General features: G+C 41.9%; 1 protein-coding gene across 7 annotated transcripts in view; it reads left to right on the top strand.

Moving 5' to 3' along the window:
* Positions 1-24,667, top strand: part of CHD6 (chromodomain helicase DNA binding protein 6) — a 192,036-nt gene that overhangs the window by 30,205 nt on the left and 137,164 nt on the right. For 2 of the 7 annotated variants that reach the window (XM_065922021.1, XM_065922027.1), the window contains exon 2: positions 21,707-21,763. In XM_065922021.1, the coding sequence (XP_065778093.1) occupies positions 21,731-21,763 (33 nt within the window). In that variant the 5' untranslated portion in view covers positions 21,707-21,730. Of the gene's footprint in view, positions 1-910; positions 1,025-6,944; positions 7,085-9,309; positions 9,387-21,706; positions 21,764-24,667 lie in introns of those variants that run through there. The other 5 variants (XM_065922023.1, XM_065922025.1, XM_065922024.1 and 2 more) reach the window with 5 other exon arrangements.

The following is a 24,667-nucleotide window of genomic DNA, read 5'->3' as shown; positions in this document are numbered from 1 at the left end:
GTGAAAAGTGAGGTCGAGAATGGTTGAATTTATGAAAAGGTAGCTCTTTCTTTGTATTTTCTTTTCTCGTTTTATATGTGTATTTTGCCTCTGTACCTTGGCAGTGTGATTTTGAGAGGAAATAACTGTCTTCTGCTTCTCCTCTGGTGTCTTGTTAGTAGGCAGCACAATGATGAGCACACAGTAGATGCTCCACAAATCATTGAAAATTTCTGAGACTTAATGATGCTAATGAATTTTGGAGTGAGTTGCCAGTAGCTTTTCTTTTTCTGTTTATCCCAGAAGACTGAGTAATGGCGAGGATGGTATTATTCCATTCCTTACCTGCTCTGTTTTCTTTGGCAAGCTGCTTAACATCCTGTGTTTTGGTTTCTTTATCTATACAATGGGAATAATAACAGTACCTAACTCATAAGATTATTATGATGACTCAGAAAAATAATGTAGTAAATGTTGCTTGCTGCATTCTAGTTCCTCAGTTATTATTAACAGTGCATGTGAGAAGAGCAAGTTTTTAACAGTGAGGTTTTAGATGCTAAGGTCTTTCAGTAGGAAGGCGTTTACTATCTGAAAACCATCTATCTGAGGATGGATAAGTATAACTACTTCTGTATTAAATAAGGAAGTAACCTTTACTCAGAATATTAACAACAGAACGGGAACAGAGCTAATTAATTTCTACCTTGTTGGCAGTAATGCAGTGTTGGATGTTTGCTGTATTCCCAGGGGCATAGTGATCAATACAGAAATAGATTTCCCAGATCAGCCTTCCCTAGGACCAAAGGTACTTCATCTTACAGATCATTGTTAGTTACAGTTGACCCTTGAACAACATGGGTTTCAACCTCACAGGTCCACTTACATGCAAATTTTTTTTTTTTTTTTTTTTTTTACTGAATATGTACTACAGTACTACGATCCATGGGTGCAGAACCTTGGATATGGAAGGTCGACTGTAAAGTTATACATAATTTTCGACTGCACATGGAGCAGCAACACCCCTCACCCCCCACATTGTTCAGAGGTAAACTGCATGTTTTAAACCTATAGTCATCCTACCTCTAGGCATCATTTATTGTTGTTTATTTTTACAGTCTCTTCCTTTTTTACCACTGTTATTGACCAAATCATGTTCAATAGAGAAATAAAGCCCAGAGAGAATTATGGAAAGGAGCGATAGCCTGATGAGAGTTATTAAAAATTTTTGGCAGACAGCTGTTAGGAAAATATTGTGAAAACTGGTCAGGTGCAATTTTCTAGATTCACTGTTTTATTTAGCTAACAAGAAAGGGGATGGAACACACGGTTACGGGTAAAAGAGAATTCTCCTTTGCATAGCTATGGTGCTTATATTACTGAACCCCTTTATTAAATTAGTGGTTTTGATATTTGAACAGTACACTCTCCTCTCAATGCAGTGCACTACCATTATATGCAGAATAATGATAATTATTCATATACTTTTTTAAGTTTTGGAAGGTAATAGGTGATATATTTGACCTGCAAATCTGTGGCATAATCAAGTTTTAACTGCTGTGATACCAAATATAAGGTGATAATAGCATAGCATGAACTACGTTAGGAGCAATGGGAATGGATGAGGGATTGAAATGAGGGAAGTTTATTTAGCTTTTTTTTTTTAACAACAGCGGGATTTTTTATTATACTAGAGAGTATTTCTTCAGCTTGTACAAAAATATTTACTTTATATGAATGTTGGAAAAAACTGGAAAGCGCAGGTAAACTGCTGAAGACTTAGAAATAGAGACATGCTATTAAAAAACACATTATTTTGGTAGTCAGTTTCCTCAAATAACTTTTCTCAGGGTACAGAGGCGTGAAGAGTTCAGCTTGGTATCAGGACACCCCGTCTGCACCTTGGTAACGGTACATGGCCTGATGGAAAGCACACTCCAGAGGGATGCTGTAGCGAGGATTCCTGCTGACAAGTGAAAGCTGCCGGAGTCCCTCACATAGTCTTCAGAGGCCACTGCTGTCAGCTTTTTTCGTGTTTGTTTTACGTAAAGGCTTTCTGCAGTTTTTCATGCCTTGTGGATGGTGGCCAAACTTAGGTTTGGTTATGAATTCCTGTCTCTTCTTTCCCTTAACCTTAAAAAAGTTTTTATTATGGGAAACTTCAAACGTACACATAACTAGAGAGAATAGTACAGTGAATCCTCATGCCATTCTTGTTTTATGTGTCCCTTCTCACTTTCTTTTTGACCTAGAGTATTTTGAGGAAAGTCCTGACAGCCTGTCCTTTCACCTATAAATATTGTAGTGTGTGTATCTGTTGGATAGAAAAGTGCATTATCATACACATTAACACATTCCCTACAACCTAATTTCTTAATTTACCTGATTCTGTATCTCTTCCCTCGATTTTTCTCAAAAATGACTCTTTTACAATTAACTCTTTGAATCAGGTCCAGATAAGGTCCACCTAGTGCATTTGATTGGTGCATATTTTTAATTTCTTTTAATCTAAAATAAATCTCTTTTGTTGTTGTTGTAACTGTTATGCCATTTTTTTGTGGAAGAAACTAGGTTGATCCCTTTCCCCACATTATGGAGTTTGCTGACTGTATCTTTGTGTCATATGACATGTTACTCTTTTTCCATATTACCTGTAAGCTGGTAATTTAGATTTGGAGGCTTAACAGTTTTGGTAATCATTCAGATTTTTTTTATTGTTATTCATAGGTAGTAGACCGTGCTTCCTGTCCACGTTTGGAAAGCTGTTTGATTCCCCTACTGTGTATATTCTGAGTAGTTGATGGGGTCCTGTTGGCGTAGCCCTTTGTTGTCAAGCTGTGTTCCCCTACTTGGCCAATGGAAATCCATGGGCTGACTTCGGACAGCCTGCAGATTTCCAGTTCTGTCCACCTTTCACCTATGGTCCTAATTTAACCCTAACCGATGATTGTTGCCTGAATCATTTATTTCAATATTGTTAACACTTTAAGAAGACTGAGAGACTTGTAGAAAATGAAATGAAAAGTTTTGATTTAGGAACTTAAATTAGTAAATTGAGGTGTCTGAAAAATTTGTTTATGCAGAGTACTTTTTTTGGTCTGATTATGTTTAGTGAAAGAAGTGTTGTGTAGAAAGGAATGCTTAAAAGTTGTATGTTTTGGAAGTCCCTGGCGGTCCAATGGTTAGGACTCATTGCCTCCACTGAATGGTTGCTTGTTTTGTCTTAGTCTGTTAAGTTAATCTGTGTGGATCAGAAAATGACTAGATTCTCAAGAATCTGAACACTGTTGTAACAGTGTGATGTTTTAAACAGTTGGGTATCACTGATAGGGATGAGTTAATACAGAACTATGAGGAAGCATCCTCAGGTCATTCTTTCCTTTTTAGTAAGTTTCTCTTGAAGGAAAAAATGAATTTATTATTACCTTTCTGTATTTTAAAAAATCCAACTTAGTTAATCACCTGGAGAGCAGAGAGCTCAGTAAAATAGCAGATAATGTTACTGTTTTTGCAGGATTCTTTTCCCATAGTTTTTTTTTTCCCCCTCTTTCTCCCTTTCTCTCTTGGTGTGTGGTTTTTATATGTACTGGGTCATAGGGAATTTTAAGACATAGGATCCTTGGGAAAGGGTTTTTCAAAATCTGAGGTCAAATACCCTCATCTTAAAGTTGAAGAAGCAGAGTCAATTCCTTTGTTTCATTGGTGACTTTCCTGTATATCTGCTCTTGTTTGTTGCTGGGTGAGGTGGCTAGTTCCTCAGAGATACGATAAACCATAAAATGAGAGGGTTAAGTATGAGAAATGGTTGAATCTGGTGAAATATAAATTCAAGGTGAATATTGTATGGAGTGCATGCTAACACAGTTCTTGGCTGGAATTGAGTTAATAAAGACAAGCCACACGTGAGTTGTCCTCGTGTGACTGACTCAGTGCCAGTATGGGACCAAACTCTCCAGTGGGAGGGTGGCCCCTCACCTGGCCTTTGAAGGGGCGCCTTTGCCTGGGCACTGGTCCCCTGAGTGGGTGATGCCAGGCAGAGCAGTGGGGTTGGTCTCGCTTGCTGTGCATGATGTGAGCAGCACCAGCTGTGCTCTGGAGGAAAACGTGAGGTTTCCTTCAACAAAGTTAGTGATGTTTGTACAGATGTTTTTGGGTTTTTTTTACTGACCATCTTTTAAACTCTTTCTTGGTTCTTATACTTTTGAAGTTGTTTCTTCAGGGCTCACAAGAACAGTCACATAGATAAATAATAATTTTGTATCTTTCTTCCTAGGGGCTTCCCTGGTGACTCCGTGGTAGTGAAGGATCTACCTGCCAATGCAGGAGATGTGGGTTCAATTCCTGGGTCAGGAAGATCCCCTGGGGAAGGAAATGGCAACCCACTCCAGTATTCTTTTCTGGGAAATCCCATGCACAGAGGAGTCTGGCTGGGTACAATCCATGGGGTCAGTCAGGCACGATTTAGCTACTCAACAACAATCTTTCTTCCTAGTTTATACATCTCATAATTTTTCCATATAGTCTCTAGAATGTCCAGTGCAATACTTGATGGATAGTGTCATCATCTTTTTCCAGTCTTCTTAATAGGAGTGCCTTTAGCATTTCATCATGAGATTTGATTTGGTTTTGGATGGATGTTTATGAGGGTCAGTACTGCTCTAACTAGATAAAGTATCTTATTTCAGCTTTTGATTTTGCAAATTAAGGAAGAAGCAACATAGAAAGTTCAGGAGCAAGCTGAAAATATGTAGAGTATTAAATTATAACGTGAAAGTGAAAGTCGCTCAGTCGTGTCTGACTCTTTGCGACCCCGTGGATTATAGAGTCCATGGAATTCTCCAGGCCAGAATGCTGGAGGGGGTAGCCATTCCCTTCTCCAGGGTATCTTTCCAATCCAGGGGTTGAACCCAGGTCTCCTGCATTGTAGACTGACTCATCACCAGCTGAGCCACCAGGAAAGTCCATATAATGTTAAATGCATGGGAATATTTATCCTAGAGAAGAAAAAAACTGTGGGATAATTTCATTATCCTCAAGTGTAGGTAGGACCTGTGCTGGTAGATTAAATCTTCCAGATGATGTTGAATATGAGAGAATAGCCTAAGGCTCTCGGGATGCTGTGGGGTCAGAGCACCACCAGATGTCCCTACATACCTTTCCCTAGGCAAAGGCACTACACCCTTGAACCCAAAAGACAAGCTTGCTTCCTGCTGCAGTGCCCCCTCGAGCGCCCTCTGCTGACCGAGCTTGACATCACACTTTCTGTAAAGGGAAAATTCTTCGAGTCCAGTGCATTATCACAGAGCAGGTACTAAAGGGTGAGTTTGGAGTTGAGAGGCAATAAACTGATAACTGACACTGAAGCCAGATGCAAGAGTACATACTCTGTAATTCCACTTTTATAAGATACGGAAACCAGCAAAACTAATCTGTACTGTTGGAAGTCAAGCCAGTGGTTACCCTTGGAGAAAAGTCGTAGCGACCAAAAAGGAGTGTGGAGGGGGCTTTTTAAAAAAAAAAATGTTTGTTCGGCTGCTCCGTGTATTAGTTGCAGTATGCAGAGTCTAGTTCCCTGGCCAGAAATTGAACCCAGGCCCTCTGCATTGGGAGCGTGGAGTCTTAGCCACTGGATCACCAGGAAAGTACCTGGCTGAGGCTTTTGTAAGTGCCAAGAGTGTATTGTTTTTGTTAATCAATGCTGGTTACATGTGTGTTCCGTATGTGAAGTGTGTTCTGTATATGAAGCACTATACTTTTTTTAATGTATATTATACTTCAGTAAAAGTTAAGGGGGTGGTACGGTCTGATTTCAAAAGGATAAATTTAAAATTAAGATTCAGTCTCGAATGGGAGAAATACAAAATAATCCAGGGTATCTCAACCTTTTTTTATTTTTGAAAGCCTGTTTGAGGGCTGTTTAACTTAATGTCAAACAACAGTATCTAATTCATTCAGCAAAAAATATTAACTGGCAGACCACCTTTTTTTTTTCTTCTTTTTAAATTTGGGACCAGAGTGTTAATACTGAAGTCTTCTGTAGAGCAATATACTTCTCATGTTGTTGACCTTCTTCTTACCAAGTCTTAGAACAACAGCTTCTTACTTTTTTTTTTTTTAATGGCTTTTCAGATACCTCTTTGTTCTTAGTCCAAATATCATTGCTCTCCTCTGAGCGTTATCTTTGCTTTTATCTTTGTCATCACATTCCTTTCTTTCAAAGCAGGTAAATCACCAGATCCCTTTTGGCCTGACTAAATCTGGGGGTTCCCAGTGCAACTCTCATGTAAGGGTTAGTGGACGTGGAAACTATAGATCTTTGATTCAGGAATTCGTGGTTCAGGAGATGCTCAGTGTGTGGCTTTGCTACAAACAGAAGCTGGTCAGTGCTACAGTTTGTTTAGGAGTAGATAACTCTGGGTGCAAAATCCTAAGGAATTCACCAAGTTGGAAGTTGGCCTTGGATCCGAGAGATGGATATGGAATCTCTAGGGGGGTCATATTTCCCAGAAAGCATAGGTTGCTAGGAAAGGCTGACCTTATACTGTGGATAGGATTTAGGGTGAATTTTAAAGAAGAGTTGGCTGTGTAAAGCCCCGATGTTACTAAATAACAATAACAGGTTTTGTGTACAGAACTTGGTATCTCCACATTAGGTTATGGTTATGTTCATTCTTTGAATTGCTGGTGGCAACACTTTGGCCAGGCAGAGAGTTACCACAAACATACAACACAGCAGGCTGAAAACCAAGAATGATTGCCTTACAAAAATAGTTTCCTTGTATTTTTTAACCCTTAAGTCATTTGAGGGAAGAAACTAGTGTGGGTGGTGAAACTAGCCAGTGAGCCTTTCATTTATAAATTCAATCTGGAAGATCAAGAGTTTCCCGACTTGTATTATTTTGTTTGATTACTAGCCTGAGCTTATACTTTGTTGTTGTTTAATCCCTAGGTCGTGTCTGACTCTTTTGCTACCCCATGGACTGTAGCCCACCAGACTGCTCTGTCCATGGGATTTCCCAGGCAAGAATACTGGAGTGGGTTGCATTTCCTTCTCCAGGGGATCGTCCTGATCAGGGATTGAACTCGCATCTCCTGCATTGGCAAGCAGGTTCTCTACTGTTGCTTATACTACACGGATTGTATGGGTACTGACTATGTCACAGGCTCTGCCCTAGGCATCAGGGACTGATGCAGTCCCTTGACCCACTGGAGAGTTACTATTTTATATTCTTCTGTTTGAAGGTGACCTTTAGTATACTTGGCTGTGACATGCAACTTTGTCACTAACTCCTTTAGGATCTGTGGAGCCTTTAAAAACTGTTACTTGGATTTCACCTCCAGGCTAATGAGAGAGTTTCCCTACTTGTATTTATTTCATTTGCTTACTAGCCTCAGGTTATACTTTGTTGTTGTTTAGTCCCTAGGTCATGTTCGACTCTGTTGCGACCCCCATGGACTGTAGCCTGCCAGGCTACTCTGTCCATGGGATCTCCCAGGCAGGAATACTGGAGTGGGTTGCCATTTCCTTCTCCAGGGGATCTTCCCTACCCAGGGATCAAACTCCATGGGCAGGCGGATTCTCTACCATTGCTTATACTATGCCACCAACAAAGGGGCTTCATTTGCAAACATAGCGTCTTAAGGAAAGGGTGCAGGTGATGGAAGATATGATTCTCATTCTGCACATGTACTCCAGAGTGGCAGTTTGGACATTGCAGTCCTCCAAACCTGCTCGTCTGCATCTAGAACAGTCTTGAATCACATCCCTACGTCTGGTTCGCAGTGCTTATGCTGATGATGCATGGGAGCATTGGAATGGGTGGTATAAATACATGGTAGGAATATGAGCGGGAGATTATGCGTATTAAGGAGATAAATTTATATTTCAAAATGGTTGTCTTTTGATCTGTGAATGGATGCTATTTATCAGGTAAACTAACAGACCCCATCTGTGGTTCTCTCAACTCATCCTGGGCATGAATTCTGTCATCTACCAGACCAGTCCTCCTTAAATAGTACCACGTGCCAATCTGAAAACTTGCTTAGTTTTACTTCTGGTTGAGCGATAATCTAGGTATTAGAAGTCAGTACTTGTAACTATATGTTGTTTGCTCATATATTAATTTAAAGTAGGTGACTACATCTATACCAGTGATTAGGCAGATTAGATGGACCACACATAACATAGACAGTGTTAACAGCTTTTCGTCAGTTGGCTTACATTTGCCGCGGGTGGCCTCTTGAGTATTCTGCTTATTGCTTGCAGTTTCTGCTCTTAGCATCGTCGCACAACCAGATTTGGATCACCAGGGCGTTTTATTGGCAGGAGATTCTGGTTGCCAGCCACCCGCCTCACCCTTCAGCCAGTGCTTGTCAGAGCTTGCTTTTGCAAGGAGAGCTTTCTCCCTCATCAGTCTCATCAGGCAGTGCCTTGTTACATGTGTTCCCCCACAGCCTGGTTCTGCATTTATCACAATACTTTTCTTCTTTTTAGATTTCAGGGAAGGGGGAATTGAGGATGGGAGAGGATTAAGAACAATTTAATCTTTTAAAACTCCAGAGCTTTAAAAAAAATCCTCCTCAGATTCTGTTAAAGAAAAATTTTAGCCCCTAAAGAAATTGATGCTTTTGAACTGTGGTGTTGGAGAGGACTCTTGAGAGTCCCTTGGACTGCAAGGGGATCCAACAAGTCCATCCTAAAGGAAATCAGTCCTGGGTGTTAATATTGGAAAGACTGATGTTGAAGCTGAAACTCCAGTACTTTGGCTACCTGATGCGAAGAACTGACTCATTAGAAAAGACCCTGATGCTGGGAAAGATTGAGGGCAGGAGGAGAAGGGGACGACAGAGGATGAGATGGTTGGATGGCATCACCAACGCGATGGACATGGGTTTGAGTAAACTCCAGGAGTTGGTGATGGACAGGGAGGCCTGGCGTGCTGCAGTTCATGGGGTCGCAGAGTCGGACATGACTGAGCGACTGAACTGAACTGAACTGAAAGAAAGTGCAGGAGGTGCCAGAGTTGAGCAGCTTTTAGGAGGTGAAACGACTGGAATCCATCAGGGCGCAGCATTCTCCTGGGTTTGCGGCAGGTGGTTTAATGTATGATGCGGAAGTTCAGTTTCAGGGTTTCACCTTAAAACTGGAACAGAAGGAAATCTGTGTGAGATTCAGAATCCATTTTTTGTCTTGTTTCTAAACAATAGAAAAAAAGTCCACCTGGAAAAACCTTGGGTTTTTATTTTATTTGAACACAGCAGAGTTGTAGAAGTTGGGGAAAGAGCCTGTCTTTTTAGTACAAGGAATCCCACGAATTTATTTGATGTCTTCAGATTGTAGACTGGTTTGCACTTGGACTGGCTCTTCTGTTTCCTGTAGAATGGAGAGTGCTGAGCCTGGATGGCCATAAGTACGTGATTTTTCTTGTATTATTTACCCCAAAGTAAGAGCTCTGCTGAGTGTTGTCTGTGTTATGATTTTGCTAATGTATGTTTACTGTGTTTCCTGCTGTCTTGGATAGCCATCAGATAGAGTTTTTCCTTACTGTAAATTGCTTCAAAATCGTTGTGTTGAACAATTCAGGATTCAAATGGGAGGTTTTAGGAAAGTAGATAAAGAATTTAAACAATTACTTGGCAGTTATATCCCTAAAGATTTTTTAATCTCTGTTTATCTTATGAAATATTTGTATAAGTTATTTTTTTCCTTATATATAATATTATCTGAAGGGTCCATCTTACTTAAAATGTGCTTAAAAGGTCTTCTTGAATGATAGTTTTATCAAGCTGTTTTAATTGCTTCCTCTTCACCCCAAGGATGGATCACAACCAATTACTAAAGCCTGCTTTCTTTCTTTGTATTTTTCCTCTTGAATATAGTGATCTATAGGATATCTTTCTAATATCTGTCCACTCTCCAATAGAATATCTCCAGTCCTCACCTCCTGGTGACTCAGAAGGTAAAGAGTCTGCCTGCAATGTGGGAGACGCAGGTTTGATCCCTGGGTCGGGAACATCCCCTGAAGAAGGAAATGGCAACCCACTCCAGTCTTCTTGCCTGGAAGGTCCCATGGACAGAGGAGCCTGTTGGGCTCCAGTCCATGGGACCGCAAAGAGTCGGACACAGTGATTTCACTTCCCTTTCCTTGTGGGGAGGGCATGGCCTTACTGCATTTCCAGTCTCAGGTTTGCATGCCTCAGTTTCCCTTAGTCACTCCTTCAGTCCTTCTAACAACTGACAGCGATCCTCACCTCTTCCGCTATTTTCATCCAAGGCAGTTTGGCGTAGTGCTCAGAGGTCTGAATTGGAACCTGGCTAATCTAATCCTCATACTTTTGCATAATTGTGGCCTTTGGGTAGTTAGGCTACTGTGACCCTTAAGTTTCATTATCTTAAGATAGAAGGATTGCATTGCATGACCTTAAAGTTCTCTCCCTTCACTTTGCATATCTTTACTGTTGCTTCAAATTTAGCATGTCCAAAAGAGAACTCATCCATCTCCTCTCACAAAAGATAGTTTTTGTCCCTATTCTATAAATGAGAGACTAAGACTTAGGAAGACTGAATAAATTGTACAACTCATATTGCAGTTGTGTCCAGAACCTAGATATCTTCAAAAAGTGAAAGTGTAGTTGCTCAGTCGTGTACAACTCTTTACAACTCCTACCAGGCTCTTCTGTCCATGGAATTCTCTAGGCAATAATACTGGAGTGGATTGCCATGCCCTTCTCCAGGGGATCTTCCTGACCCAGGGATCAAACCTGGGTCTCCCACACTGCAGGCAGATTCTCTACCATTTGAGCTTCAAGGGAAACCCCTACAGGTATTATTCTTCCTCCACAAATGGCATTAAAAGTGCCACAAATCAAAAAGGTCTTGCGTTACTGGTGAAGTCTCTTGAGCCTGAATATGGAAAGTCATCTGTAAACACCCTGTCTTCTCACATAAGGTTATAGCTTGAATCTTTAGAGCTCTAAACTTTGAATGGGCTTGGCTGTTAAGAGATTGGTTTCTTCCGTCCTGTGTTCACAGATGAGATCATTCCTCATCTGGGTCAGTTGACATTGTAGTGTAGGGTCTGATGACAGAAAGGAAGGACAGTCAGGTTTTACTTTACAATGTGTTATTTGATAACCCTGGTAATGCCTGGTCACTTGCTTCTACTGCTATCCTTAATGGTGATTCTTATCAAGCAAATTGATTTTCATTACTAGATTAGGAGTTGACTTGATTGAAGAGATGAACTGGGATTTGAGTTGATTTTTCTCCTTTTGTATTATGAAAGTATGTCTCATTCATTATGAAGATCAGAGTGTTTGGCTTTGTAATCTCAGAGGTCCCATTCAGTTCTGATTTGGTGAATGCAGCATTGTTGAAATGTTGCTAGTCACTTCTAGAGAGCTTCCTTAGTTTATACCTTTATACCATCTAGAGGGCTTATTTATACCTTTATACCCCTTTACACCATTAGGGCTTCCCAGTGCTTACACCTTCATGCCACTGGGGCTTCCTAGCTGGCTCTAGTGGTAAAGAACCCGCCTGCCAATGCAGGAGAGGTAAGAGGCGTGGCTTTGATCCCTGGAGGAGGGCATGGCAAACCACTCCAGTATTCCTGCCTGGAGAATCCCAGACAGAGAAGCCTGGTGTGCTACAATCCAGAGGGTCCACAGAGTTGGACACGACTGAAATGACTTAGCACACTTAGCACATACCATCTAGATGGGCTTCCCTGGTGGCTCGGTGGTAAAGAATCTGCCTGCAACGTGGGAGACTCGGGTTCCATCCCTGGGTTGGGGAAGATCCCCTGGAGAAGGAAATGGCAACCCACGCTAGTGTTCTTACCTGGGAAGTCCCACAGACAGAGGAGCCTGGAGGGCTACAGTCCATGGGGTCACAAAAGAGTTGGACATGACTTAATGACTAAACAACAGCAACCATCTGTTATATACAACAGATTATAGTAAGGAATTATGGCAGTGGTAGACATTTGTTGAAGTCAATAGTAATGAGTTTAAAGCCTTGTTATTTTGTAGTTGACCAACAGGATGCCTCTCAAAATGGACATTTCTAATACTCTTGATCCAATAACAAGAGTTTTCTAGAAGATTATTGCTCTTACTGCTGATTATGCCTTCTCTCACAGACAAAGATTAAAGTCAGTACTCTTCATTTGCTTTTTGGCTTGCATCACCCACATAGAGGGTAACAGAGCTTTTAGTATAATGCATTGAGTGTTTAAAACAATTTTTGAGGGGCAAAACATCTTAAGTTAATATTGGAGGCGGTAGTTGTACTTTCAAGCCAGCAAAACGAAGAGCTATTCTCAGTTTGGAAGTTGTGGCAGTGCTAAGGCCTTCTCCCTAGTATTGTGGACAGATATTTCAAGTTAGGCATCTGCATTTTTGGAGAGAAGGTTCTTTTAGTCTGTGCCTGGTTTATTTCCCTTACATAGGTATGATCCTTCTTTTTTGACCCACCATTAATAAATCCTGTGTAATATTCACATATTCACTCATTCACAAAATACTGTCCTAGGAGTTAGATATATAGTAGTAGTCAAAGTAGATGGGGTCCCCGTCCTTGGGGTCCTCTTTTAACCTGGAGGGATGTGAATGCTTTTGACTTGTAGGCATGAGATGCCGTGTTCTTTCCAGCCTGTTGTGGAGAACATCACAGATCACCCCTTAGAGATTAGCTCTAGCCTAAACTGTTTGTGCGTGTGCAAGCTCAGTCGTATCAAGCTCTTTGCAACCCCATGGACGGTAGCCCACCAGGCTCCCCTGTCCATGGGTTTTCCCAGCGAGGATACTGGAGCGGATTGCCATTTCCTCCTACAGGAGATCTTCCCAACCCAGGGATCAAACTCACATCTCCTAGGTCTCCTGAATTGACAGATTAATTTCTTTACCATTGAGCCACCTGGAAAGCCCTATACTATACAAAAGATAAGAGAAGTAAATCTAATTTGTAAATTTTATATGTTCCCCCCCAAAAGATCTAATTTACAAATTCTCTATGTTTAAAAAAAACCTTTCAGGTATCAAAAAATTAATATATATGAATCAAAATCCTTTTTTTTTTTGTCTTGTCCTGTGCCATCTTTGGTGGAGAAAAAAAACTCATTCAGAGCCTTGACTATATAGAAAATACTTAAAAGTTGGTGCAGAAGCATTTTCTCACTCCAGGTTGAGTTTTCTGGTTGTATGGAAGTCTTCTACTAGATCATAGGATCTTTGAAAGGAAAGCGCCACTGTTTGTCATTTGAATGGCCTTCCATTCTGGGTTACTAGGAAAAAAAAAAAAGAATTATTGAATGGTAAACTTGTTAATTATTTTTAAAAAAGGGGGGGGGGGGAGAAGAAAGGTGGGGAAAGCTCCCAGAAAGCAGATACAGAGAGAGAAAAAAAATTTTTTTAATGAGAAAATTAGAGGTATAGCCCAGAAGGTCTATCATTCAAATACAATAATAGGAGTTTTATTACAAGAAAACAATAGGGAGGAAATTATGAGGAAATAATACAAGAGTATTTCTCAGAACTGAGACAGGAGTTTCTAGCATGTGAAAGAATTCACCAGGTGCCCAACCTCATGGATAAAAATAGCCCCAAGGTACATCATTGTGAAAAGATGCTCCCTTGGGCTAAAAGCTTTCTGTGAAGGAAGAGAGGTTTCAGATAAGGGATTAGCCATCTCAGCGGTTCAGATTCCTTAACAGGCGTTGGAAGGAACAGGACTGGGGTGAAATGTTCTTGAAATTCTGAGAAGGAGTCCATCTCCAGCTTGTGATTTGCTGCCCTCCAAGCCATCAAGGTGGACTGTGAGCATAGTCAGACACGAAGGTCTCGGAACTTACATTTCCTAGTGAGTGAGTGGACATTGTGATTCACCAGAATGAGAGCGTAAACCCTCAGAGAGAAGAAAGAAACTTGGGCGTCCACTCAAGGGCGACACAGAGAATGGGTCGCCAGGAGGATGGAGGTGAGAGGCCCCAGTAAGGGGAGGTGGCTTTGAAGCAGGCCGAAGAGAGCCCTGAGACCTCAGATAGAACGGTACAAGGGGTAGAAATGCACCTCGGTTGAGAGGAATCCTACTTTTAAAGTTTGGGGGGAGCATTTTCCGGTAAGTTAGTGACTCACAGAAAACAAAGCACATTTTTAAGTTTAAAGGTACTTACTGTCTTTAGGGGGAAAGATTACACGCAAAAGGAAAACTTTAGCACAGCATAGTTCATATCTTAGCTGTGAAACAAATATTGATTTAATAATAACTATACCAGGAAGATATAGTTCATCTTCTGTAGCAGGGGGGCTACGTGCTTTTGCCGTTTTTTTTTTTTTAAGTACAGACAAACCCATACGTTTGCATGTTGTCTGTGGCTGTTTTCATGCTGCAGTGGCAAAATTGAATAGTTGCCACAGAGACTGTGTGGTCTGCAAAACCTAAAATATTTATTGTCTGGTATTTTATAAAAATGTTTGCCAACTCCTGTTTTATAGGAAGAAGCTGATAGAATACTGTGTGAAATCATAAAAAGGTCTGATAGCAGTATTAGCATGTTTTTTAGCAATCTTATTTATTGATACTGACGTATAGTTGACCGACAATATTGTGTTAGTTTCAGCTGTGTGCTTCAAAATCAGGGGGCGTGATCCTTTCATCTTTTTTCTTCTTTCTCAGGATAGCTTTGGATATTCGGGGTCTTTTTTGGTTCCACACAAATTTTAGGAATATTTGTTCTATCTAGCTCTGTGAAAAATGCCATTGGTATTTTGATAGGGATTGCATTGACTCTGTCGGTTGCTTTGGGTAGTATGATCATTTTAACTGTATTAATTCTTCCAACCTGTGAGCACAGTGTATCTTTCCATCTATTTGTGTTGTTTCCAGTTTCTTTTATCAGTGTCTGATAGCCTTAAACTACAGGTCTTTCAGCTTCTTTGTTCAGCTTATTCCTAGGTATTTTACTCTTTTTTATGGGAGTTGCAAATGTTTTCTTAATTTCTTTTTCTGAGAGATCATTATTAGTGTATAGAAATGCTACAGATTTCTATTATTAATTTTATATCCCGCAACTTCACTGAACTCATTTACTAGTTCTGATGGGTTTTTGTTGGAGTCGATGGTGTTTTCTTTATAAAGCATCATGTCATCTTCAGATAGTGATGGTTTTACTTTCCAGTTTGGATGCCTTTTATTTCTTTTTCTAGTCTGATTGCCCGGGTTAGGACTTCCAATACTGTGTTGAATAAGAGTGGCGAGAGTGGGCATTCTTGTTTTGTTCATGATCTAAGAAGAAAAGCTCTTCACTGTTGAGGCTGGTATTAGCTGTGGGCTTGTCATTGCACTCAGTTGATCAGTCTTGTCTGGCTCTTTGTGACCCTTTGGACTGCATCCTGCCAGACTCCTCTGTCCATGGGATTTTTCAAGCAAGAATACTGGAGTGGATTGCCATTTACTCCTCCCCCAAGGGATCTCCTCGACTCAGGGATTGAACCCACATCTCTGTGTCTCCTGCGTTGCAGGTGGATTCTTTATCACTGAGCAATTGAGGAAGCTCCGTGGGTTGTCATATATGACCTTTATTATGTTGAGATATGTTCCCTCTGGGCCCACTTTGTTGAGAGTTTTTTTTATCATGAATGGATGTTGAATTTTGTCGAAAGCTTTTCCTGCATCTATTGAGATTACTCTAATGATTTTTATCCTTAATTTTGTAATCACTGTTTTTAAGAAATTTTTTGAAACATAGCAGAAGGAAGAGCTGTAGATCAAAAGATTACCTCTGGGAAGAGTGAGTCAGGAATGGGGAGGAGTAGAGTCAGGGGAATATTTTTTGTTTTAAGCTGCATTTATTGAATTCTTAAGCTAAGTACACATATTACTTTGAAAAAGCATGAATGATGAATGCTAAGAAATTTGATTGGACGTAAAAGAACAGTAAACAGGAAAGGAAAAAGAAAGGCCACCAGTTATGATAAAGAAGGTAGGAGCTCAAAGCCTTTTCTGTAAATATCACTTTCCCATTTATTCACTCCCTTACTCCACATGTAATCCTTTATGAGTCCAGATGTCGGGCACTGAGCCTGATGCTGCCGGACACAGTCCCCTCCTGGAGGGCGCGGAGGCACGGAGCTGATGGCACGGAGATGCGGGGAAAAGATGAAGCCATGGTGGTATAGCTGCTATGGCTTAGCGCTCCTCAGAGGCGCTTTTAGGGGCTTAGGGAAGTCAGGTAAAACATCCCGGAGAACATGACGCACAAGCGTTGAATTTTGAAGGATAAGAGAATGAAGTGGAAGGAGGCATAGCCTGAACTTCAGGTGTTCAGAACAGTTGGCTGAATGGTGGAAGGTAATGTCAGAGCAGCAGACATGGACTAGAGTCTGGATCTCTTATGCAGGGCTCTGTGCAGTGAAGAAGTTTTCTTTTCTGAAGACACTGCAGAGATAATGATCTGATTTGGCAAATACTTTAGGAAAACACACGCTTGGTGCAATGAGGGTAATGGTATGACGGTGGAAGGCACTTAAGAATAGAGACACTTAGGAGGCTGGATCAGGTGAAAAACACCCCCCACCCAAAGTGGACTGGAGAGGATCCTCAGGATTCAGGTGTGAGGAAGGAGTTAAGGGAAGGGGAAGGGGTTAAGGACAATTGGACTCTGGGCTGGGTGGCAGGCTGTGGGACTCTGACCTCCAGTGGGAGACATAGGAGCAGAGGCGGGTGTGTGTGTAAAGACGGCATTGAGTTTGGTTTTGGAAGAGTTGTGGGATTTGTGGGGTATCTGTGGAACCCCTGATTGGAACTGACCAGGATATGGATGGATAAGTCCACTTAGAAGTCAGGAGAACTTGGATTTGGGAAATGGCACCCCACTCCAGTATTCTTGCCTGGAGAATCCCATAAACAGAGAGGCCTGGCGGTCTACAGGCCATGGGGTCGCAGAGTCGAACATGGCTGAGTGACTGAGCACACACCTGGTTTGAGGTGAGGTTTTGGAGTTGAGTGGAGAAGTCAGAGCCCACGTGGAATTTATTAACACGTCATTGACTCTGTCCTGTTTTAGAGTGATGTGATTAACATTGCCACGTGAAGTTGTTAGAATGTTTAGCCATGGGGACACTGACGTTTTAAGAGTTGGGCCTTATAATGCGAGGAGCCTATGGAGGAAGCTAAGCTTTGGAAGCCTGCAGTCAGAAGGAAAGCTGGAGAGAACGGCTTCCAGGAAACCAGTGAGATGGGAGTTTTAAGAGGAGAAAATGGTCTGTAGCTACAGTGCTGCAAGAAACTCAGGATAACGCCTTAGACTTGTTAACTAGGGAGTCATTGCAGAGAGGAGCTTTAGGGAAGTAATACGGAAGGAAGTGATGATTCAGGTGTGGGACTTGTTAGTATGGTTACTGTTCTGAGATAGAGTTGAGTCTGTCTATCTGCAGAGAGAAGGAAGTGATTCTTCATGGAACACATGTTTACTGAGTCCCCGTTGTGAGCCCATTGCTTTTTCAGACTCAGGAAGTTTAGCGTGAACAAAACAGAGCTTCACTCATGTGTGTGCATCTCACAGATAATAAGTTCGTGATCAACTAGACGTAATACAACGTCAGGTGGTAACAAGTGCCAGGAATAAAAGCTAAATCAGGGTGAGAGAAGAGAGACTGGGGATAGGGGCTGGGGGGAATAGGGGGTTAAGGAAGACTTGGGTGGCAGGTGACATCTAAGGGGAAACCAGAATGAAACGAGGAAGGACTAGCTCCAAAGTGATCTAGAGGCTGAGCAGGAGAGGATGGACCCCAAGTACTGATGGAAGGATAGTTGTCCTCCGGAGAGGGGGGCCACCTTCCTTCCCCTACCCTTGAGGGACGCCCAGGACAAGTGACACCAAAGTCTGCCAGAAGGCTTATGTGCATCCCGTGTCCTGATACTCTCTGATTGCCATTGTCAGCCTTTTTGTAGGTGAGGAGACAAAGGCTGACCACACAGAGGAACTTGGAGATGGCGCTGGGGAACAATTGTTGAACTGGAGAGGGAAAAAGTAATATATTTCAGAATGTTGTTAATGAACCTGCACCCATTTTTCTTAGTATAAGCTTCGCTGTGAGTGTTAAGAAGAATGGGAATATTTATATTGTTTACTTTTTATAGTATTAACAGCTAACCTTCTTGTAAATACTGCTTTCATACACGAGCAGTGAAATGCATTGAGGAGTTCTCCCAGTTTTCATGTCATTCAGAAGTTACACACTTTTTAATTTTTATTGTTTTTTGGCTGCCCTGCAAGGCATGTGGAATCTAGGCCCCCAGCCAGAGAATGAACCCATGCCCTCCAGCAGTGGAAGCGTGAAGTCTCAACAACTGGGCCACCAGGGAAGCCCTAGCTATACACTTTTTTTTAATATACTTTTTAATACGCTCTCTCGACAAGTTTCCTGGTTTGTCCACACAGGAGTTTCAGAATATGTTTGTATTATGCTTCTAATTAAATTGTGGGGCTCTGAAATTACTGTTTTAATTTGCACTTTATTGAGCCTAAAGGATCTGTCTAATCACAACTTTTGGGTGATGTCAGCACAGCAGCAGAGGCTGTGAAACCATTTCCAGTGTTGTGCAGAAGTACCTGCTTTAGCATATATCTCATTTGCTATTCCTGCTGCATAAAATTTAGCCGCACAAAAAGATTAGGTAGTTTTCTGTTTTTTAAACACATGCCATCAAAGAGGTAAAAAGGTAGAGAAAATCTCAGAGAGAATGCCTAGTAAACTACTAGATGGTATTTGGAGAAATAAAAGTCAGTACATGCTTATTGAACACCAAATTGATGCTGTTGATGACAGATGCTATCTTGTGAAGTACCCACATGCTGGTGGGTGGCAATCTATCCAGGTACTAGAAATGATTTCACAATCACAACGCAAGGTTGGCCAAAAGCCTGCTTTCAGTGAATGAGAGCAATTCTTTCCTTGGCATGTGAGGTCTTAGTTCCCCGACCAGGGATCCAGCCTGCATCCCCTGCATTGGAAGGTGAAGTCTTAACCCCTGGACCACCAGGGAGGTCCCAGAAGCAGTTACTCTCATAGCAGCATCACTGGGATGCACTTGGATTTCACACACATTGTCTCTCTCAGAGAATGGAGTGGGTTTATCTGCACGGCGTGAAAATCCCTGAGGGTGCGGGTGGCAGTATCTCACATGTGAACACCTGGTGGTGAGATTTGGTTTAGAATCTTTTCACCAAGCTTTTCCTCCAAGCCTTCTCTCTGCTGAGGAACTACATTCAGGCCTTACTTGGGTCAGCCCCACACCTTCCCAGTCTTTCTAGCTTCTGCTCATCAGCCGCCTCTGATCTCCCCAGGCCCTGTGATGACCAGGACCCCGGGAACAGTGACCCTCTGCAGCACCTGAGCTCTGCTGTGACAGCGTTTCCACACTGTCTCCAGCCCCATCCCTGAGCTTCCTCTCAGCTTGATTTCCTTCTGGCTGATTGCCTCTGGGTGGATTCCTGAAAGCGGAACCGCTGCAGTCCATAGATCTAGGTGACGCGTTGCCTGAGTGCTTTCAGAAAGCTTTAGACGATGAACATGCCAACAGTGACGATCAGCTGGACCTGTTTTCCCCATATTGCAGGCAGCGCTCGGGCTCTGTTCATTTGCATGCTGGTTTGTGGACCTTAGTCAGAAGTTGTGTTTTTTGATGTCTCCACTGCATTATACTTGATTTTTTTTTTTATATATATATTAAAAGGTGATTTTTCTTGGCATTAGACTTTTTCTGCATTTTGTAAGCAATTGATTTCATTTTGTTGGGTAGAATTTTATTTGAGTTACATGTCTGGTTATTGATAATATCCCTTTTTATTAGCCAGAGTTTATTTCCCAGACTTCCTTCTTCATTTCAGAATTTTTGACAGTTTGTGATGGTTGAGAATGTTGGTTTTCTGGGGTCTTGATAACTCAAAGTTGAGAGATAAAGGAGATAGACTTTTGTGCTAACATAGTTGACCTAGAGTCGACTCCACTCTATTGAAGTCCAGAGGGTAAGATTCTCTGAACTGCCCTGGCTTCAGAGCCCTTATCTTGCCATTTCTCAGAAATTTATGGCTTTCTTGAGGTAAGTTCATTGTTTCGTCAAATGCTAGTCCTCACACTGATCCTTAAAAGCACTGTGTACTGACTTGGTTTCCCCTTTCCTGACGTGGCCGGTTCTTCTCTGCCGCCCTCTCTTCCCCTTGGTCTCGGGCCTGCCTGTGACCACTTTGCGCTTGTTGCTCCCGTGGATGCTGCGCTCTTTGCAAGCAGCAGTGTCCTGGTCACATGTTACGTTCCTTTGAATAGAAAATGCTTCTGACTCGTGGAGGAAAAGAAAACCCTAAATCAACAGACTTTAAACTGTAATTGTGGTTCCCACGGATGATTGAAATCCCAAGTCCTTCATTTTTCTCAGTTGCATCAAACACATCATGAGCCCACTTAGGGAGACTGCCTTGGTTTAATCTAAAAGTTCTCTTTGACGCCTGCACATACCGCCGTCACTTGCATGTGAGAAATAAGTATAACATAAGGATAATCGTGCGCCTCTGGGATGGGTTCCTAGCTCTATGGGATGTCCAGGAAATCAAGGTAAACAATGAATATGAAGTGATGTCTACATCCGGACTAGAACCGGAAGCCGAGTATATATACTATGATCTTTCCTTTGTTTGTCTATGGGGGAGGTGAGAGTGGGTGATTCAGGCAGCCCTACATTCTGGGTTTCCTAGAACAGAGATCCTTCTGTCCCCTGGATGCCCCAGAGCACTTCTAACCTCTCAAGCCACTTGCTGGGCTCTTGTCGCTGTGCTGCTCAAAAGTCATTTATGAGAAGCTCAGTGTCATCATGGGCTTTGTGGTTGGAGCCTGGGGATGGGACTTAAGTCCTGGGTATAATAAAATCATTAGGAAAAAATCATGGAATATTGAAATAGAATTTATTTTGTCAGTTTAAAATGCACAGGTTTGAAACATCAAGTAATGTAGGACAGCATATGATGAAATGCAAGAGTGCCCTGTCCTGTCTCATACCAGCTCCTCTCTCCTTCAGAAGAACCACTTTTAACTCTTTCAGCTCTTTCTCTTTTAAAAATATTTATTTATTTGTTTGGCTGCACTGGGTTTTAATTGTGGCACATGGAGTCTAGTTCCCTGACCAGGAATCGAACTCGGGGCCCCCTGCACTGGAAGCATGGAGTCTTAGCCTTTGGACCGCCAGGGAAGTCCTTTAACTCTCTTTTTTATTGTGCATATTTCTATTTCCAGATATATCAGTTATAGATACTATTTACTAATTTTCTCCCCCCCCCCCAAAATGAGGACTTTGCTTCTTCAAGTTCTAGTCCCTCTCCACCCCTCCATACCCCCCAAATATACTCATGGCATCATTTTCAGTTCCTCTTTGAGTTCCCTTTGTGACTTAATGTGCCAGCATTTTTTATAACTTGTTTTATCTACAAAGACAGTATCCTTTTGACTCTGCTGCATCTAGAGCCAAAGATGAGGGCTCGGGATAGGAGTAGGTAGGCTTAGGCTGGTGCACAGGGCTCTCAGGAGTGTCAGGCTGGAAGATTGCTAAGTGTAAATGTTCTGGGGATGTAATCTTCCATTCTCTGTTTTCCTTATGGGCCACAGCTAATCTTGAGATAATCTGAAATGTTTTATTGTGGATTTTAACATAATTTTTGCCCTTTTTTATGTTTTACAGAAATAAAATAATTGCCTTTAATAGATGATAATGAAAATACAGAAGAAAGAGAAGCAGGTAAGAGATTACCTATCTTTTAAGTGAGTGAATCCAGCTCACACTAGTGCTTTTTTTTTTTTTTTTTTTAAAACAAGAGGAGATGCTGGCTTTTCTGGCCTCTCTCTCAGCCTCTGGTGGTTACCCTGATTCCTGTGTTTTCCATTCTCCACATGGTAACTGAGAGCTCTGTCCTGAAGGACTTAATATATAGATTTATACTGTGCTCAGGTCAGCTCCATATAGGAATAAATGTAATGAAGACTGTAAATCAGAATATGACTCAAAATTAGCTATGTGAAAAAGAGATGTTTCCCCCCCCCCCCCGAACCCCCAGGAACAGCTTACCAAGTTTTTATAAAAAGTGCTCACTTCTTTATAGTTTACATATTTATTATTTTCAATGTTCAGTTAAACTAAAAGCAGTCTCTCAGAGGCCTCCTATTTATCACAACCTGTGGAAGTTTTCTCCTGCAGAAAATAGTGAACCTCTCAACTGTTTGGCGCCATTTGGTTTCCTGAAGGGGAGGGGAGTTGATAAAATGTTTGGCCCGTGTGACCCATCTTGCTAAGATCTCTTTTCCTCAGTTGGTATTATAGTTCTGTGTTTCAGGTGGTTTCCTATTCAGAGCAGCCCAGAGGCTTAAGCCAGTGAGGCCCAGGGAGGTGAGATGAGGGGACCGACCTCGATCTCCTGGAATTGGGCTGGTTTTCCTTGTACAGAATTGATGACAAGCTGGTAACCAGGGAGGTCTGAGTCTCTGCTCTTCAGCTGGAACCCATGCACGGAGGATGGGTGGAGCCAGCCCCTTTCCTGTCTGCTTCTGTGGAGCACTCAGTAGTGAAACACAGGGTGGTCTAGCGACATGGTTCCAAGGAAGACCCTCTGTTCTCTCTCCAGCAGCTAGGTCCTTGTGAAACCAAACTAACACAGCCTCTTCTAGGAAATAATTGACTCATCTGCTGCCTAAAGGCTGTCTACACTCCCAATTTCTTCCTGTCCTAGCTCTTTAGAGTCACAAGTTAGCAGACAAACACTGCAGAGCATGCAGTTCCATCTGCCAGAGTTTTCTGTTATGGATATACTCAGACAAGTGTGCAAAACTGTGTGTACAGGCTTCATGGCTACTTTGTTTTTAAGAGCAGAAATGGAAAAAAACTTATGTGTCCATCAAAAAGGGGACTACCAGAAGGCTTCATTTTACTGTGCTTTACAGATACTACTTTTTTTTTAATGGAAGGTTTGTAGCACCCCTGTGTTTAGCAAGTCTAACAGGGCCATTTTTCCAATAGCTTTTGCTCACTTCATGTCTCGGTGTCATGTTTTGGTAATTCTCTGAATATTTCAGACCTTTTCATTGTTATTTTATTTGTTATGGTAATCTGAGATCCGTGATCTTTGGTGTTGCTATTGTAATTGTTTTGGGGTGCCAGGAACTGCACCCATGTGAGACAGTGAACTTCATGGATAAATGTGTGTGTTCTCACTGCTCCACTGGCCGTTCCTCCACCATTCACCTTCTCTGGCTTCTGAGCCCAAGAAACAGCCGTTCCTTGAGACACAGTGATATGGAAATTAGGCCACTTAATAACCCTACAACGGCCTTCAGGTGTTCGGGTGAAAGGAAGAGTTGCTTGGCTTTCATTTTCAATCAAAAGCTAAAGGTGAATAAGTTTAGTGAAGAAGGGACATGGGAAGTAAAGACAGGCTAAAATCGAGGCCTCTTGTGGCTCACAGTTAGCCAAGTTGTGAATGTAAAGGAAAAGTTCTTGAAGGAAATTAAAGGTGCCACTCCAGTGAACACATGAATAATGAGAATGCATAGCAGGGTTATAGCTGATGTGGAAGAAGTTTTAGTGGTCTGGGTGGAAGGTCAAGCAAACCACAACATTCCCCTGAGTCAGAGCCTCATCCACAGCAAGGCCCTAACCCTCTTCAATTCTGTGAAGGCTGGTGGAGGTGAGGTAAGTGCCCAAGAAAAGTATAAAGCCAGCAGAGGTTGCCTCATGAGGTTTAAGGAGAGAAGCCGTCTCCATAACATAAGAATGGAAGGTGAAGCAGCAAGTGCTGATGAAAAGCTACAGCAAGTTATGCAGAAGATCTAGCTCGTGTGATCCGTGAAGGTGACTACGCTACACAACAGATTTTCAGTTTAGACAAAACAGCCTTCATTGGAAGAAGATGCCATTTAGGACTTTCATGGCTAGAGAGGAGAAATCAGTGCCTGTCTTCAAAGCTTCAAAAGACAGGCTGACTCTCTTGTTAGGGGCTAATGCAGCTGGTGACTTGAAGCTGAAGCCAGTGCTCATGTGCCATCCTGAAACTACTAGGGTCCTTAAAAATTGAGCTAGATCTACTCTGCCTGTAGTCTCTAAATGTAAATTACATAGCCTGGATGATAGCACATGTGTTTACAGCATAGTTTACTGTTGAGTCCTACTGCTCAGGAAAAAAATGACTGCTCATTGACAATGTCCGTGGTCACTCAAGAGCTCTGATGGAGTTGTACGGTGAGATTAATGGTGTTTTCATGTCTGCTAACACAGCATCCATTCTGCAGCCTTCGAATCAAGAAATAATTTGACTTTCAAATCTTAATATTTAGGACATGTATTTTGTAAGGCTGTAGCACTGCCATTGATAGTGATTCCTCTGATGGATCTGGACAAAGCAAATTGAAAGCCTTCTGGAAGGGATTCACCATTCTAAATACCGTGAAGAACACTTGTGATTCACAGGAAGAGGTCAAAATGTCAACATTAACAGGAGTTTAGGAGAAGTTGACTCCAACCCTCATGGGTGACTTTGAGGGGTTCAAGACTTTAGTGGAGGAAATAACTGTAACTGTGGTGGAGAACTAGAAGTGGAGCCTAAAGACGGGACTGAATTGCTGCAATCTCATGATAAAACTTAAACAAATGAGG

This window comes from Muntiacus reevesi, chromosome 2, assembly GCF_963930625.1.
Source record: "Muntiacus reevesi chromosome 2, mMunRee1.1, whole genome shotgun sequence".
Classification (NCBI taxonomy): domain Eukaryota; kingdom Metazoa; phylum Chordata; class Mammalia; order Artiodactyla; family Cervidae; genus Muntiacus; species Muntiacus reevesi.
Note: the sequence above shows the minus strand (reverse complement) of the source record. Positions and strands in the feature narration are given on the sequence as shown.